Genomic DNA, 14,926 nt, shown 5'->3' with positions numbered 1-14,926 from the left:
GTTAATTACTCCCACACCTGTGACAAACTTTGGAAATGTGTTTATTGCTCACACCTCTGTTGCTAGACAAAACCTTTGTACACAAGTTTCACAGTGTTGCTTGACTTTTATTCATTTTCCACAGATGTCATTTCTTCCTTGTCTTACGGTATCACCCACCCCACCTCTCTTGACCCTCTCCTTCACACATAACTCTGAATCCTCCACCACTCTAGCAATACCAATGGCATCCTTCAATGTAGAATTTTGTGCAGCTCTTAGCGGTTCCTGAATCTTTCTATTCCCACATTGAACAATTAATTGACCACGTATCAATTCTTATGCCACATTACCAAAATGACATTTCATTCTTAATTTTTGCAACCTTGCCACAAATTTGTCAATTGACTCCTAGTTTTCGTGGAGGAGTATAAAATGTTTATCTAAACATTACCACTTTTCTGCTTTACAAACCTAAATTCCAATCTCAATTTTGCCTCCTTCTAGATTTATATATTAATCCAAGTATCCTGCGTCCTTGGGATGGCATAGGAACGCTTATGACTTGTGACAAAGACCATGGAGTTCGAAACGCATCAGCCGTGTAACTAAAAAGGCAGTGGCATTAATCCCTGGGAGGGAGAATCTTTTTTCCTGTGCCATACGAAGGACACAGGATACTTGATTTATGTTAAGTGGGTCCTGTTCCCACTAAGCTCACACCGACTCCGTGAGGTGGATGAGGTCGGCAGGAACTCAATATATATATATATACACACACACACACACACGGCAGAACCCAGAGGTCATCTTCTCAACAGCAGGTGGCTGTTCCTAAGTTCTTCTGCGCTTGCACTGGTGGCCGCTCCTTCCAAGTCCAAGCTGCCCGTGTTTGGAACCTTCTGCCAGTGCCACTCAGACATGGGCCTGACTTATTCACCTTCAGGAAGCAGCTGAAAACCTGGCTGTTTCAACAACAACCTTAAGGCTTTTTTTCTTCCTTTTCGGCAATAGCAACAGTCCAGCCCTGAAGTTCTTTAGCAGCGGGACACTCTTCCCGAGTAGCTGTGCGCTCTACAAGTACCCTTTAACATATATATCAGCTATTCTTTGCTCATTGTGATTCAACATCTGCAGAAGAAATTTAAACATTTGCTGACCTCACATCATAATGAGCTTAGGCGAATGGTTTTCTTCCTTTCCGGACAAAAATTTTGACTGCATGGAACCCTCTAAGTGAGTTAAAATACAGGCCAATATGTTGGGGACTCAGAAGAATCTCTCCAGGGTAATGTGTGGGGAACTCATGCAAGTCTCTACACAGCATTGTGAGAGTCAGCACACTTTTCATCCGATTGTGCAGGAACATCAGAGGACTGATGACGTGATGTGTTAAATTGATGTACCCCTGCCCACTAGTTTGATTAAGAGAGTTGCTATTCATTCAAACTACTGCTTGGCAAACAGATCCAACAAACAAATACTTCTCAGCCTGGGGAACATGCGTCCCACCTACACTTCACTTCTCTACACCTGCGCTCTGAAGTACAATCCGTGAAACTTGCAGAATAGCAGCACTCGCAATGTGTTTAAGTAACCCAAGAAACACAGGATTCAGCGTGCCTCCAGGACAGCTACGCGAGGGATACTTAGAATGAGTTATCCACAGCAATTGTGTGGGAAATCCAAATAGGCCCTTTGTTAGACGCTATGTGCAACTTGTGGTGGGAACCCCCAAAGTTCCCATCCCGACAAGTTCCGTGCCCTCTCGTCGCTTACCGCAGAACCTCTCCAGTCCATTTGCAACCAGCTCGTCTTCGCTGCACTGGGGCCTGCCATAAACCTCTGCTGTCAATGACATAGAAGAGAGACTGTTGTAAGCGGACACTAGTAGCCAATCATCGTCAGGAGAACATCAGCCATCTTGGAAAGGAGACGTTTAACCCGACGGGCGGTAGAAATGACAACACATAACCAGTAGCATGAGGCGAAAATAAGATACTGCAGAAACGTAGCCAATAAAACTCATATAATGAGACCGAAAATTGAAAATGCAAATGCAGATGAGATTAAAGAAAAATATATACACTACAGAAAGCATTTGATTCATTTTTAAGATAGTCCGAACATAATTTGTTTTAGCTAAACAACTTTGTGGTGTGAGTCGCTGAGTCCGGGATAGATTCCTTTCTAAGATGCTGTTATAGGTTTTGGCGCCTACCCAATAATATATGGCCGGCAGGGAATGTTAGCTAGGTCTTGTGACTATCAGGTGCTCAGTGTTTACTGCCGCTTCGACCACGCCCTCCCCTGGGCCACGCCCCCCGGCTGCTCGCCTGTTGTACAATGTAAGCTTGCAATACTTCAAGCCGCCACTGGGAGAGGGGCGGGGAGAGTAACGGGGGAAGCACGTTTCCGGTGACCCGGAAAATAAACATGCAGGGGTGAACGTGGTTTGGCGCGTACCTGTGTGCAGGGATTTTAAACCATGAGCGGCGGGACCCTGCGTCTCGTCCAGCGGAGCGGCATTGAGACACGGAGCAAGTGCAAAGGTGTGCTCCTGTGTAAATAAAAATGGATTAAATGTAGGTTGGGCTACTGAAGTTATGTGGCACGAAGGCACCAAATTACGCGGCATGGTTTGCTAGATTATGCGGCAAGAAAAAGTAAAGCATGCGGTATAACGCGGTGCATTTTTTGATAGTAGAACTTAAATCAGTTTGTCACATGGTAATACCGGCAAAGATTTCACTTCATTAGTCCCAATTCCCAATTTAATGACGAAATACAGAAATAAGCAACTGAAAATGACATTTCCCAAGGACTTCTATCGTGTTTAAACACATTGTTACAATCGTGGTGAATGCTGCAGCTCGGTGCCACTTGTCAAGAAGTGATTCAACACTTAACTGGTTTAACTCATTTAGTGCATTCACCTCAAGCCAACGCTGTACAGAGCCTCCAGGTCAAAAATCTCTTCTTCAACTACTGCATGAGGAATCTCTGATGTTCAGGACTTTAACTGATGACACCTTGCAGTTAGAGACAGCAAGCTAACTACAATAGGTTACAACATGTCACAACTTTTTTTTTAGTACCTGTTGATGCGTTTGGGCTAGAAAAGTTTTTGTTAAAATCTACAGATAATGCCGTGGATGATGGATTATGTGACGAATACATAAGTATGCGAAACAGCTGTGGCTGCAGAATTGCATAATTCCAGTAGCCCTGAATATAGCTCACAGAGTATGAATAAAGAGCTAGAGTGCTAACCGCACATACGTTGTGTACTAGTCTAAGCCAGTTGTAGGCCCAATGCTGTTTTGCTGACTAGCCATTGCAGGTTTCACTTATGCTCTGCGAAGTACATCTACGACAATAGTTGTATGTCTTTTGGCTGGTTATGGAAGAGGAACAACCTTAAAAAGAGAGTTTTAACTGGGCCAGTTGTTACACGAGTGGTTCACCTTGCTTTTTCCTTGTATTTTTCTTTTTTCACCGGTATAACTAATACTGCAATACAAATGACCAAACTGTATCGGATAAGCAACTAATACCTAACATTGTGCTATTATACATTGAAAACCATTATCAGTTAAAAAATAACCACAATTCTTAAGTCTTTTATTGTAATCCAAGAGTAACTACTTACCTCTCCCCTGTTAGAATCTTGTTGTTTCTTCCTCCATGTGGTGCCCCCGCTCACATCTACTTCTTTGCCTTGTATCTTCCATGGACTTCTGACGTCTCCAGTGAGCTGCATTAAATATTCTAGCTAATTTGAAAAAGAAGTGCAGCTGGTGTTGGCTTGTGTAAAGTATCCTTTTTTATGGACAGGGTTACTTTCTTAGACAGCTGATGGGCTAGCCGAAGGTTTTTCTTATTATTATCTGTTTTCCATGTTTATTCTTTTTACTCTCCCTATATGTAAAAGGGATGCCATCAACAAGAGATGTCACACATAAAAACATTGAGGAGCATGTGTGAGTGCTCAGTGCTCGGTTTTTCAAAGATAAAAGAGTTACAGTCTTTTTAAAGAGCTAACATGCAGCAGACTGTACTTGAGCCACCATGTTTTAGTGGATCGTAATATATGCAATGGCTGGAATTTATCTTCGATGAGGCATGGCAAGCATGTATGAAGGCTATCAACCATAAACACTTCTTGTTTTGAAGCTCTGCGTTTGAAACATATCAATTCAATGTCTACTCTTGACTTGATCTCCTGTAACTTCAGTATGAGGTAGACTTGACTGAACGTATAACAGTGATGTTTTCCTGTACATTTGCAAACACTACCTTTAAGAGAATTTGTTTCCCTTGCAGTTTCAGCTGTTGTTAGACTTGGCATCTTTTGACGTGTTTCCCCAGAGTTTTTGCTTTCTGACCTCCCGGTTTTGACTCTGTTTTTGCTGGCGTAGTGTTTCTGCGCACTTTTCTCACTGCTGATCAGTGGTAAAGTGCAAGTGCTCCTGTGGTAAATTGTGTTATGGATTGGTGTTTCCATGATTGGATATTTGATTTACTTGTTAGTCCCTAGTAAAGTGCACTTAGTGTGCCAGGGCCTGTGAATCAAATGCTATTAGTGGGCCTGCAGCACTGATTGTGCCATCCACGTGAGTAGGTAACTCAGATCCGCCATTGCGGAGTCTGCGTGCAGTTTGTAACTGCCCTGTCGACTTGGCCCGTGCACACACTTGCCAGTCCCTCACCTTCCCTTTTGTTACATGCAGCCACCCCTAAGGTAGGCCCAAGTTACCCCTGTGGGCTGGGTGCACTGTGTGTGAAAGGTAGGACATGCCCTGGTGTGTGTGGCATGTCTTGATAGCGAATTATGGCCAATTTTGTTTTTTGCTATTGTAAGGCTACCTGTTCCCATAGGACAGACTGGGGAGTTTGTTTATAACATCTTCTAAACATAACTGGCCCCAGGGAATTAGGTAGGAAACTAACGTTTAATATGCCTGAACTCAGACTTTAAAGATGCATTTTTTAGTGAAGGTGATTTTTACATTCTGTGTTTGAAAATACCACTTTTAGAAAGTAGGTATTTTCTTCCTTAGTCATCCTGTGTGCCTCTGCTGGAATGTGGATTGCCTGTCTGTGTTTTGGATGACAGAAGGCTGGGGAGCAGGAGTGGTTCCAGATAGTCTAGGTGGGTCAGGAAAGGGCTGAATAGACCTGGGCTGCAATTGGGGAAGGGGGAGGAGATTTCCTTGCACCTCAAAGGGCGTTCTGCCTCTGACCATGCCGTCTCCACCTCCTGCCAGGAAGTCACACCAGAGAAGGCAGAACTGGTTCCGGTTGGGCACAGACACGCTCTGCTTAAGAGATCAAAGGATTTTGGGATATAAATATTGGGGGTCCAGGCTCCTGAACTTTAGAACTCTTTTGGACCAAGAAGACTGCCAAGAAGAAGAGCTGGAGAAGCTGTGAGGAGGAACTACCACATTGCTCTGTGCTTTGCTGTGTTGGCCTGCAGTGGCTGCTTCTGTCTTGGGCAGTGAAAGGACTGGACTGAAATTTCTGCAATCTACTTTTGTGAGTTTCTCCAAGGGCTTGAGGTAGAGCTTGCCCCCTGTTCAAGAAGGCTCAGGAACAGTAAAGACTTCAAGCTCTTCTGCCCTCAGCACTGGGGACTGTGTGTTTTGTGCTGCAACAGAAGAAAAAGCAACCCAACGCCGCTGCCGGGTCTGTGTCCTGAAGGCACCGCAGAGGGCACTGCCGCAACGTGACCCTGGTCTCTCCTACGACGCCTGCTGAAGCCGCCACCGAGCCGCTGCTCGCACCGTGACCTCTGGGCACCACACTCCGCACCGCCTCGCTTCACGACGACGCCTTGGTATCCCTGACGACGACGCTCCACGCCAAAATCTATGTCGCTGATTGCACCGTGGTTCGAGTGCACCACTCGTAAAGTTACACGACGCACCGCCCTCATCCCTCACCGCAGCCTTGACCAACCGATGCCGGCGCCATCGACTCCACTCCGTCAGCCGACGACAGCGCTTCAGCAACAACGACGACGCTGCTTGCACCGTGACCTGCTTGCACCGTGACCTGCCAGGACCGTGACGAGCACCGCATTCCCCTCGCACTGCGACCCTGGTCTCACCTATGACGCCATCTGACGCCGCCACTGAACCGCTGCTCGCATCGTGACCTGAGGGCACCGCACCACTGCACTTCCCACCGCTGCACCCGATGCTGGCTGACGCCAGCGCTCCTGATTTCAACAGAGAGGAGTTCAATCTGCAATGCGTGTGACTTCGAGGGCCCCGACAACTCCTGCACCAACCTCCGGAACTGACGCCTGCAGACGCCGTGCTTTCGGAAGCTCAACGAGAGGTCGCAGACGCCCTGCATTTCTAAAGGGTACTGTTTGCGGGTCTTCCCGACACCGTAGCTGGCTTGCGACGCCGCAGTTAGCCAGAACTGTCTGTAAGATAAGCCTGACAGCTCGTGCCAAGCTACCAAGGGGGTGAGCAGGGGTTATTTTAGGAGTGTAACTCCCTTATCCTGACTAGAGTGGTGGTTTCTGCCTGGATTTGGCACATGCCCTAGCCTACCAAAAATCCAATTTCTAACAGCTGTGCAGAACATTTGCCCTGCTTAGATGCATGCTGTCTCACTTGATGAGTCTCATCATTGGTTATCCTTATTTTCATTTTTCTAAAAGTGTTCATTGTTTTGGATTAATTTTTAAGTCGCAGCCTGCAAGGCATCACAGCTGTCTGGTTGCAAAGACATATGGGGACATGCTAATGGCTTCCCTAGGAATGCATTCTGTGCATTGCTATCCATTGGCATTGTGTTTTGTAACTCACATTTGTTTGCATTCTATTTTCTGGTTTTATTTGTTTTAGGCTGCTCGGCATGTCTTTGTCCCTCCCATGGAGCATAGCCTGTTTACCAAGTCTCTGACTGACTCGTATTGTTTCACGAGTACTCGCTTTCTGGGAACTTCTACTCCCCCCCCCCCTTTTTATGAGGTACTCCACAAGAGCATGTTTTTTCAGTTCTCTCCCTTGCATGCTAGTTCACAGCAGTAAACGTGCTGTATTTCTTTGAAAAGGTTTCCTGCCTCCTATCTTTCTGCTTGACTGATTCTACTTATCTCTGCCACTACGAGTTCATCAATCTGTGATGAACAATGTTCTGTCTACGAGCTTGTTTATTTTTGCCCATACTCTTTACCAATAGCGTAAGTTAAATAATCCTCTTCTTCATTTTCATGCCCATGTCACATGCACTGGAAATAGGGGAGTAGGTGCCGCTGAAGCACCCCCAAAATAAACATGCTGGAGTTCAAACATCGTATAAGTAATAAAGAGGCCTTTCCATTTTGTCTTTATTTTATCACATTTGCTGGCCGTTTACAGCCAGAGGTCCAATGTCATGCTCTGTCTTCCATCAAATTGCTGTTTATTCCTTTTAAATGGATCTTGGTGTTTACTTTTCTTTCTCTGACTACAAGGTGAGAAGATTTATGTGATACTCACTGGGGGTGTGTAAAGGCTGTAGGATTTTTTTCCCTAGCTCACAACAACATTGAAATGCTTATAAATAAACTGTACAAATATTTCCGACCATATCAGAATTAGCAAAGCACACATGAGCGTGTTTTAAAATTAATTCTGAACTATGATGGAAACAAAGGTTTTAATATGATCAAGACAAATCAATACACTTGTTGATACAGCTTTCCACATATTGTCGTTTGTGCTCTATATACTTTTATCAGTAAAGCTGTATACCTCTTCAAATGTAACAGTCATTTTAATGGAAAATGTGTTGCCTGTATTGGCAGTGTGCTACCATACCATTCTTTAGTAATGTAGTTGCATGACAGGGCTCAGAAATGTATCACTACCTACATACTAAATTGTTATCATTCTCATTGGTTTTTGTGAGAAATATGGATTTTCACAATCCGTATGACTTCAGTAATGTAACATTAATGGCAGCGCCCCACTCTAAAAATGATTTCGGCACAATTTTGCATGCCAATTGAGAAATGACAATTCATGCATGTGCCCTTGCTGGTACACATCTACTCAGGTCCTGAAGGAAGGACCTTACTGTAATTTAAGTAGCATTTGCTCAAATATCTGGCGAGCACTTCTCCGCTTTTACATCAGTGCTGAGTGTTAACATACAAGTGCTGAAAAAGACTAGTCCTCTTCAATATAGCATCTATAATGTGATTATTATAACATATTTTAGTAGAATCAGCTGAAAACAGGACAGGTACACATTCAGAGGACATTTCGCAAGTATCTAAAACTACACAATGATATAATCAAGAGCAGTAAAGGAAGTATGTGCACACACATTACAAACAACTATCAGAAGAACCCCTGCTCTTCTCCCCCCCCCCCCCATGTGCTCATTTTATCAGCAACACTTCTAGTGCAAGTTGCGTCAGATGGGGGGTGGGGGCATCTTTGTCATAGAGTTATAGCGCTTGCTACCTTAGTGTGGCCTTATTCTAAGCATTCCTGATTTCCTAATGTTTACCAATGAGACCATCGGAATAAGGCGAGTGTCTGGCATAAGATTACATTTCATTCAAATTCTTTACCCAAGTTACTTCATTTGCACTCTTGACTTGCTAAATGTGGCTATAGCAAGCAGATGGCTTACCCCAGGGCGTAGTAGAGGGACTGCGACTCAGATACAGCATAGCACATCATGTCAATTCTAGAGACTAGGGGCATCATTTAGAGGGCATTATGGAATGAAATATTCAAAATAACGCCACGACTCCCCTTCCAATCATGTACACCCTTCAACTCACCTCACAACCACCTGTGCCCTGACCTTAACCTGCTGGCTTCAATGCAGCCTTTGGCCGCACCAGAAACCATAGTTTTTGACCACTGGGAAAATGTTTGTGGGTACCCTTGGTGTACAGCATTATTAATAACCAGTTGCAAAGCCAAGAGGTCCCAAAGACAAGACCTCTTGCCTTTAACAATGCTGGTTTCTGGTGGGTTCTTTAGTCTTTTGTGTCACGTTTTGTATTTAATTAGAAATAAAATATGTACTGGTCAACTTAGTTGTTTTGTTTGGTAATAAAAAAGTATACAGACTGGAATTGTTTAATCAGAGGAGTTTTTGCAGATACTGCATTCGCTCACACATACACATGTTGGTGTGCTCGCTGCTGTACACCAGTTGCCATCTTTTCATCCACTGTAGCTATTCTGCTTCTTCCTCTGTCTTGCAAACAACTGCAGACACTGGCTTGCAGGCGGGATCGGTGGGAGCTGCACTCTGAGGGGTTTTGGTCTGTGAACGAGCTTCTATGGTAGGTGCAGTCTCCAGGTTGGGCATCCTTGAGAGGTGCAGACTCCAGGCCAGGAGAGACTTCCTGATTTAGTGATGATCAGTCACTCCTTGTTCCACCACACATGGGAGGCACCAGTACTTTGAATGTAGAAGTGCTGGTTGGCATGAGGTTATACAATTGCGCTTCTTCATGCAGTTCATTTTTAGTGTTTGGGGATACTGGATGACCTCTTGCAACACAGCTCGCTCTTGATGTCGCTCCAACTGAATTGTTCACTTCTCATGGTTGGTGGCAGACCTGGGCTCCTACTACTGGACATTCTCCTCCTTCAGGGCCATGCACAGTCCTTCTCTGTCCTAGCAGGCAGGCAGACAAGCTTCTCGGTGCTTGGCAGACCCTTAACCTCTCTAGCAACTTAAGGTAATGTCCCCTCACATCTGGGAGACTGGCAGTCCTGGAGACGCCATCCATGGTATCACAGCAGCCTTTCGATTACAATGTGGAGTAATACCTTTCTTGGTCAAGAATAACTCCAACTGGAACAAAATAGGGTTGTTTAGGTCACACTTTTAGACTCATTTTCCAGGCAAGGGACTTGGATCTGCTGCCTAAGGTCCTGGGACAGGTTTGTGGTGATTCTCTTTAAAATGGCTGCAGTGCAAACATAACTAATTGAAGGGTGCCTGTCGGGCATTGCAACACCAGCCCGACGCGGAGCAAGCCCAATGATGAAGCATGACACACGTTGGGGTGTGTGAGGGCCCTAGTTCCAAAACGAGCAGACTCTTGTTCTTTCCTTAGGATACATAAACGACCTACCTTAAACTGTGTCTTTTTATCTATATGGAACTGCATACCTGGTTGATACCACTCTCTTGAGGTGGAAACATCTTTATTCTTTTTGTATATCCACCCTTCTTTTGGTGCCTTTGGTCGCATGTTTAACAGTAGCTTAATATCCAAATGTAGAATTCCTTTCCAAACTCAAGTAGTTTAATCTGTTAAAATACTGAACTGCTTTCTGGTCATCATATTAATATTTTATGGGCATTGCACCTAGCATTATCAGTAAGGAGTAGGTTGCATCCCCAAGGCACAACATTTGGGACACTAAAGCGCTTGCGTACATGGGCATTAAGCTACACCATGTAGAGTGTGTGGTTGGAATGGTGTTACCTTAATTGTTGATCTTGTATGGGAAGTGTTTTCGTATTGTGTGTAAGTGTAGAGGTAGATGTGCAGTTTATTGTTTGTCAGCTTTGAACAGCTCTGCCGGTCCCTTTATGGTATTTCTCAGGTGACAGTCTACTTAGTTGGATATTGCACTGGATTGTCAAACCTTATATTTTGTTTGAAGTTTTTGGTTCTTATCAAGTGCGGTTTGGATAGAGAAATGGTGGGGAGATCTGCTGGGTCAGACTGTGATACTGTCATTGTGAGGTGTAAAGAAGTGGTCATAGTGTGTAGCTATTAGAAACCTGCAGTGGTGGACTAGATTAGAGTCCTTTGATTGGCCAGCACTGTGTGACAGATCTCTGCACTATTCCATGCCTGTTCAGCTGGTGATGAAATGTTTATTGGCTGGTACAACACAGGGCGATTGTCAAGATCTGTGACAAATATGTCTTAAATGAGTGTAGGAAGATAAAGCTATAGTTGTCTGCCAAACTCTGCTTGTTTTGGTATTAGTATTAGTGTGGGCCAAAGGGTTATATATGAATAAGCATTACTATACAATACCCATACGTCAGCCCTTCGTAGCTTAGCTGGGTATAGAAAGTAGTGTGCTGGGTGGGTTGTTCCATATCTGTGACTGCAAACTGTAGATGAAACTTTAATTTATTTTATTTTCAATTGCTGAAGTGTGCTTCTAGATGCTTCTAATCTTGGCTCACTCCAAAGCTTTTATTCTTGTACTTGGAGAGCACGGGCGTCTGTGGATTTTTTTATTGTAAGGTAGTATTGATTCAGCGGTGTACCAACAGCAGATACTCTACTATCATATACTCAGCTGGGCCCATAGACTCACTTTGAGTAAACCGCTGGTTGTCAATGTTTGTATGTATATATATATATATTCACTGAAAAAACCATAGGTTTCACACATGTTATAGTTAGCTGTACATTTCACTCGTAAAAAACCAATGAAATTCCCCCGTTATAGTTAGTGCAGGCAACTATAACTCACGCGACCGCAATCCTCTGCTGATGCTAATACTGTATTTAGACACTTATTTGCCCATGTCTTCTTCCATTAAATTTTAGCTATACATATATTACAAATATTTTTTTTTCATAAAGACACATATGTCATCAGCAGAAGATTGCGGTCGCGTGAGTTATAGTTGCCTGCACTAACTATAACGGGGGAATTTCATTGGTTTTTTACGAGTGAAATGTACAGCTAACTATAACATGTGTGAAACCTATGGTTTTTTCAGTGAATTTTCAAGGTTTTTTAAATGCTAATTCCGAACTATAACGTGTGTGAAACCTATGGTTTTTTCAGTGAATTTGTACGTTTTTTTAAATGCTAAGTTACTTTACGCCATTCGTGGCGTGCGCGCCCAGTTAACGCAGTTCGTTCCGTGCGCGCACTGTGAGCACGCGGTGCGCTTCGCGCGCCCACTTTACGCAGTTAGTGCCGTGCACGCACGGTGGTCACGCGGTGCGCTGCGCGCACCGCGTGCCCACGTTATGCGGGATGGGCCATGTACGCACGATGCGCTTCGCGCACCGTGCGCACATGGGGGACATATTATGCGCATCTTTGTGAAATTTATTCTTTGTTAATTTCTTATATCTAATAAGCCATGCACAAATGGTGCTCTTCGGGCGCCATTTGCACACGGGGGGGGGAGAGTGTGGATAATTTTTTTTTAATAAAAATTTTTACCGTACGCGTACGGTAAGCGTAATCGGCGATTTTCCGAAATTTTTTTTTTTTTTTTTGGGGCTTGGGGGTTGTTTGGGGACCCCTATATCAATGCTGGGTGGTTAGGATCTCAAGAAACTGCCTCTTTAGACATTTTTTGGCTTCGTTTTTGCTGCCCAACTCAGAGAGCGAGAGATAAAATGGCGGCCGCCGCTTCCTGGTTTCGACCGATTCGAATGTTTACTAAGATCTAAGAGCCAATCAAAATTGCGCTCGCGCACGCCACCGTACGCGTACGGTAAGCTTACGGTAAGCGCACCGTAAGCGCACCGTAAGCTGCCACAGATATATATATTGATTTAAAGGCTATTTTCTCAGAATCTACTGAACAGATTTACACCAAACCTACAAAAGGCACTTCCTTGACCTGAGGACTACCTCTCTGCCAAATTTCAAGTAATTCTGTTCAGCCGTTCGGGCTGTAGCTGTGTCTAAAGGTCCTATGGAAAAATGCATGGGAAAAACGCGTTTTGGGACCCCCCTTTTATCTCAGCCCCCGCTTGACGAATCCCCCCGAGACTTTCAGGGTAGGAGCGGAGCGTAGCGCCCCACCTATTTTGAAAAATTCGCGAGGATTCGTCGACCGGCGCCAAAGTTATTCAAAATAGAATGTTGCGGATTTCCTATGGAAACGTGGTCCTAACTATAACTACCTACTGGCGACCGCCAGTAGGTAATATATATATAATATATTCACAATATTCAGGATTAGTTATTTGGTACCTCTATTCATCTCAAACTACCCCTTCACTGATCACGAAGTTCTTTCCTCTGGTCAATGGGCATTTGGTTGAACTAGTTGATGGTGATAATTAACAAAATTCTAACTATTCATTTAGTTATGAAGTAAATAATCACAAACTCAGGAAGGTCTAAATCTTTATCTAAATTAAATGCATGTGAACCATTTCAAAATACAATGCAGTCACCATCATTTATAGTAGAGAAAATTCAATTCATTAAATCCAAAGGAAGCATTTACCTCAGACTCGTACAATAATTAATGCTCAGAAAGGGAGAGGACAGAGAGAAAAGAACATCTGCAAATAACGAGAAATTATATTTACCAAGAATGGTGTGAAAGACCAACCCTCTGGCCAAAGGGCTGGTAAGGGTCCCCCGGGATAGGTCAGGAGACAAAGACTTCAGGACAGGATTCAGGACAGGATAGTTGACCTCTCTAGAATACCGACAATTGCGCCGTATCCTTCTCTGACACTCTCTTCCTCCTCGAGATTCTTCCGCGATCTTCTGATCGAACCCGATTAAATTAGGATAGAAAGTTCTGCTTCAGGTTCTGCATTCGGCTCCTCATCAGTATCTCACAGCATCTTCCCCAGCATCAGCATCCAGCATACTTCCCTCGCAGCAATTCAGCATCAACGACTCACAACATCTGTGTCTCTCCTGCTCTGCTTCACTAACTAACTAAGGCTATCTTAATTATAGCTTTCGTTTCTTCATGTTCCACCCACTAAAGTTACAATATCGTAAAAATACGAAATATGATTGGTCAGGCAAGGGGGGAAGCTCCATCATACATGCTTACATGTCATTAAAATCAGTTTAACTATTGTTCACAAACCCATCCCCTTAATTTTTATTCATAAATTTAGTTCTCATACGGTTTCACATTTCATTTTGAAACAATTTAATAACATTTTGAATACGAGTTCCCATCGTTGAACTCTTCACCATCCGTTCCCAGGGTGTAACACTCATGTCCTTGGCTCCCGTTCAATATCTCAGTGATCATTCAGGGTTAACTTTCAGTGGACATGCGCAGACTTCACATTACTAAGCTTAATTCAGTTATGCGTGAGAGGCCCAAATGCGCACTAGTAATAAAGTCAGAAAGACGAATATTAATGTCACAAATAAAGTGGTCGCACTGTATACCACCCACCTCTACTCTATTCCCCATTACTATAGCCTTATAGCCCGCCGTAGCGGGCTATACCAGCTGTTAATGGCCCGCTGCAGCGTTAAAGGCCCGAGCCGAAGGCGAGGGACTTTAACAACAGCAGCGGGCCATTAACAGCGGTATAGCCCTGCTACGAAGGGCTATAAGGCTATTAGAACATTCTGCCACTAGAGGGCAGAATGTTCTACCAAAACAAAGCCCTTCAGGGAGCGTGAGGGGATTGAAATCCCCTCAGGCTCCCTGAAGTCTTTGTTCACAGCCAGAGCTGTGAACAAAGACACATTGGAATGTTGGTGCTCCGGGCTTATACCGGCCAGTATTAGCCCGGAGCGCTCCATTGTCTTCAATGGAGCTGCCAACGTTCCAATGTTCTAATTAATAATAATTTCCCGCATTAGCGTTAGTAATATAGCTTGTTTTTGTTTCAGCTAATCAGCTGCCATGCACCCGAGTCTTCAAGACTCCATTTTAGTGTCTTCTGCTCATGCGCCAGAATTTCCCTCCAAGCGTTAATTAGTCATACTACATAGATGCAGTTGACGCATGCGCACAACAGTTTCCCATTAAAAGCGGTATTAGTCCGTCTTCATTGTTATCCGCATTAGTACACACATAGGCAAGCTTCACTAACCCGCGTGTTCATGTGGTGCGTATTAGTTTTCACTAAACCTTATTAATAACTTGTTAGTGAGTTAAACGAGTGGATTGCTTCCGAGCAAGTCTCTTCCTTACAAGACCTTGCTCCATCAGTGTGGATTTTTTTTATTGTAAGGTGGTATGATGATTGGTGGTG

The 14,926-nt window shown here is 44.1% G+C and overlaps 2 protein-coding genes across 5 annotated transcripts in view; one reads left to right on the top strand and one right to left on the bottom strand.

Annotated features, from left to right (window-relative positions):
- The window catches only part of TSC2 (TSC complex subunit 2), a 243,100-nt gene extending 241,213 nt beyond the window's left edge, over positions 1-1,887 (bottom strand). For all 4 annotated transcript variants that reach the window (XM_085629402.1, XM_085629403.1, XM_085629404.1 and 1 more), the window contains exon 1: positions 1,759-1,887. The gene's annotated coding sequence lies outside the window, so the exon portion shown is untranslated. The remainder of the gene's footprint in view (positions 1-1,758) is intronic.
- A 469-nt stretch (positions 1,888-2,356) lies between these two features.
- Positions 2,357-14,926, top strand: part of NTHL1 (nth like DNA glycosylase 1) — a 159,389-nt gene continuing 146,819 nt past the window's right edge. Inside the window, exon 1 of the mRNA XM_085630232.1 lies at positions 2,357-2,531. Within this exon, the coding sequence (XP_085486358.1) occupies positions 2,468-2,531 (64 nt within the window). The 5' untranslated portion in view covers positions 2,357-2,467. The remainder of the gene's footprint in view (positions 2,532-14,926) is intronic.

Source organism: Triturus cristatus, chromosome 10 (assembly GCF_964204655.1).
Source record: "Triturus cristatus chromosome 10, aTriCri1.1, whole genome shotgun sequence".
Classification (NCBI taxonomy): domain Eukaryota; kingdom Metazoa; phylum Chordata; class Amphibia; order Caudata; family Salamandridae; genus Triturus; species Triturus cristatus.
The sequence above is the reverse complement of the archived record's forward strand: the minus strand, read 5'-3'. Positions and strand labels throughout refer to the sequence as shown.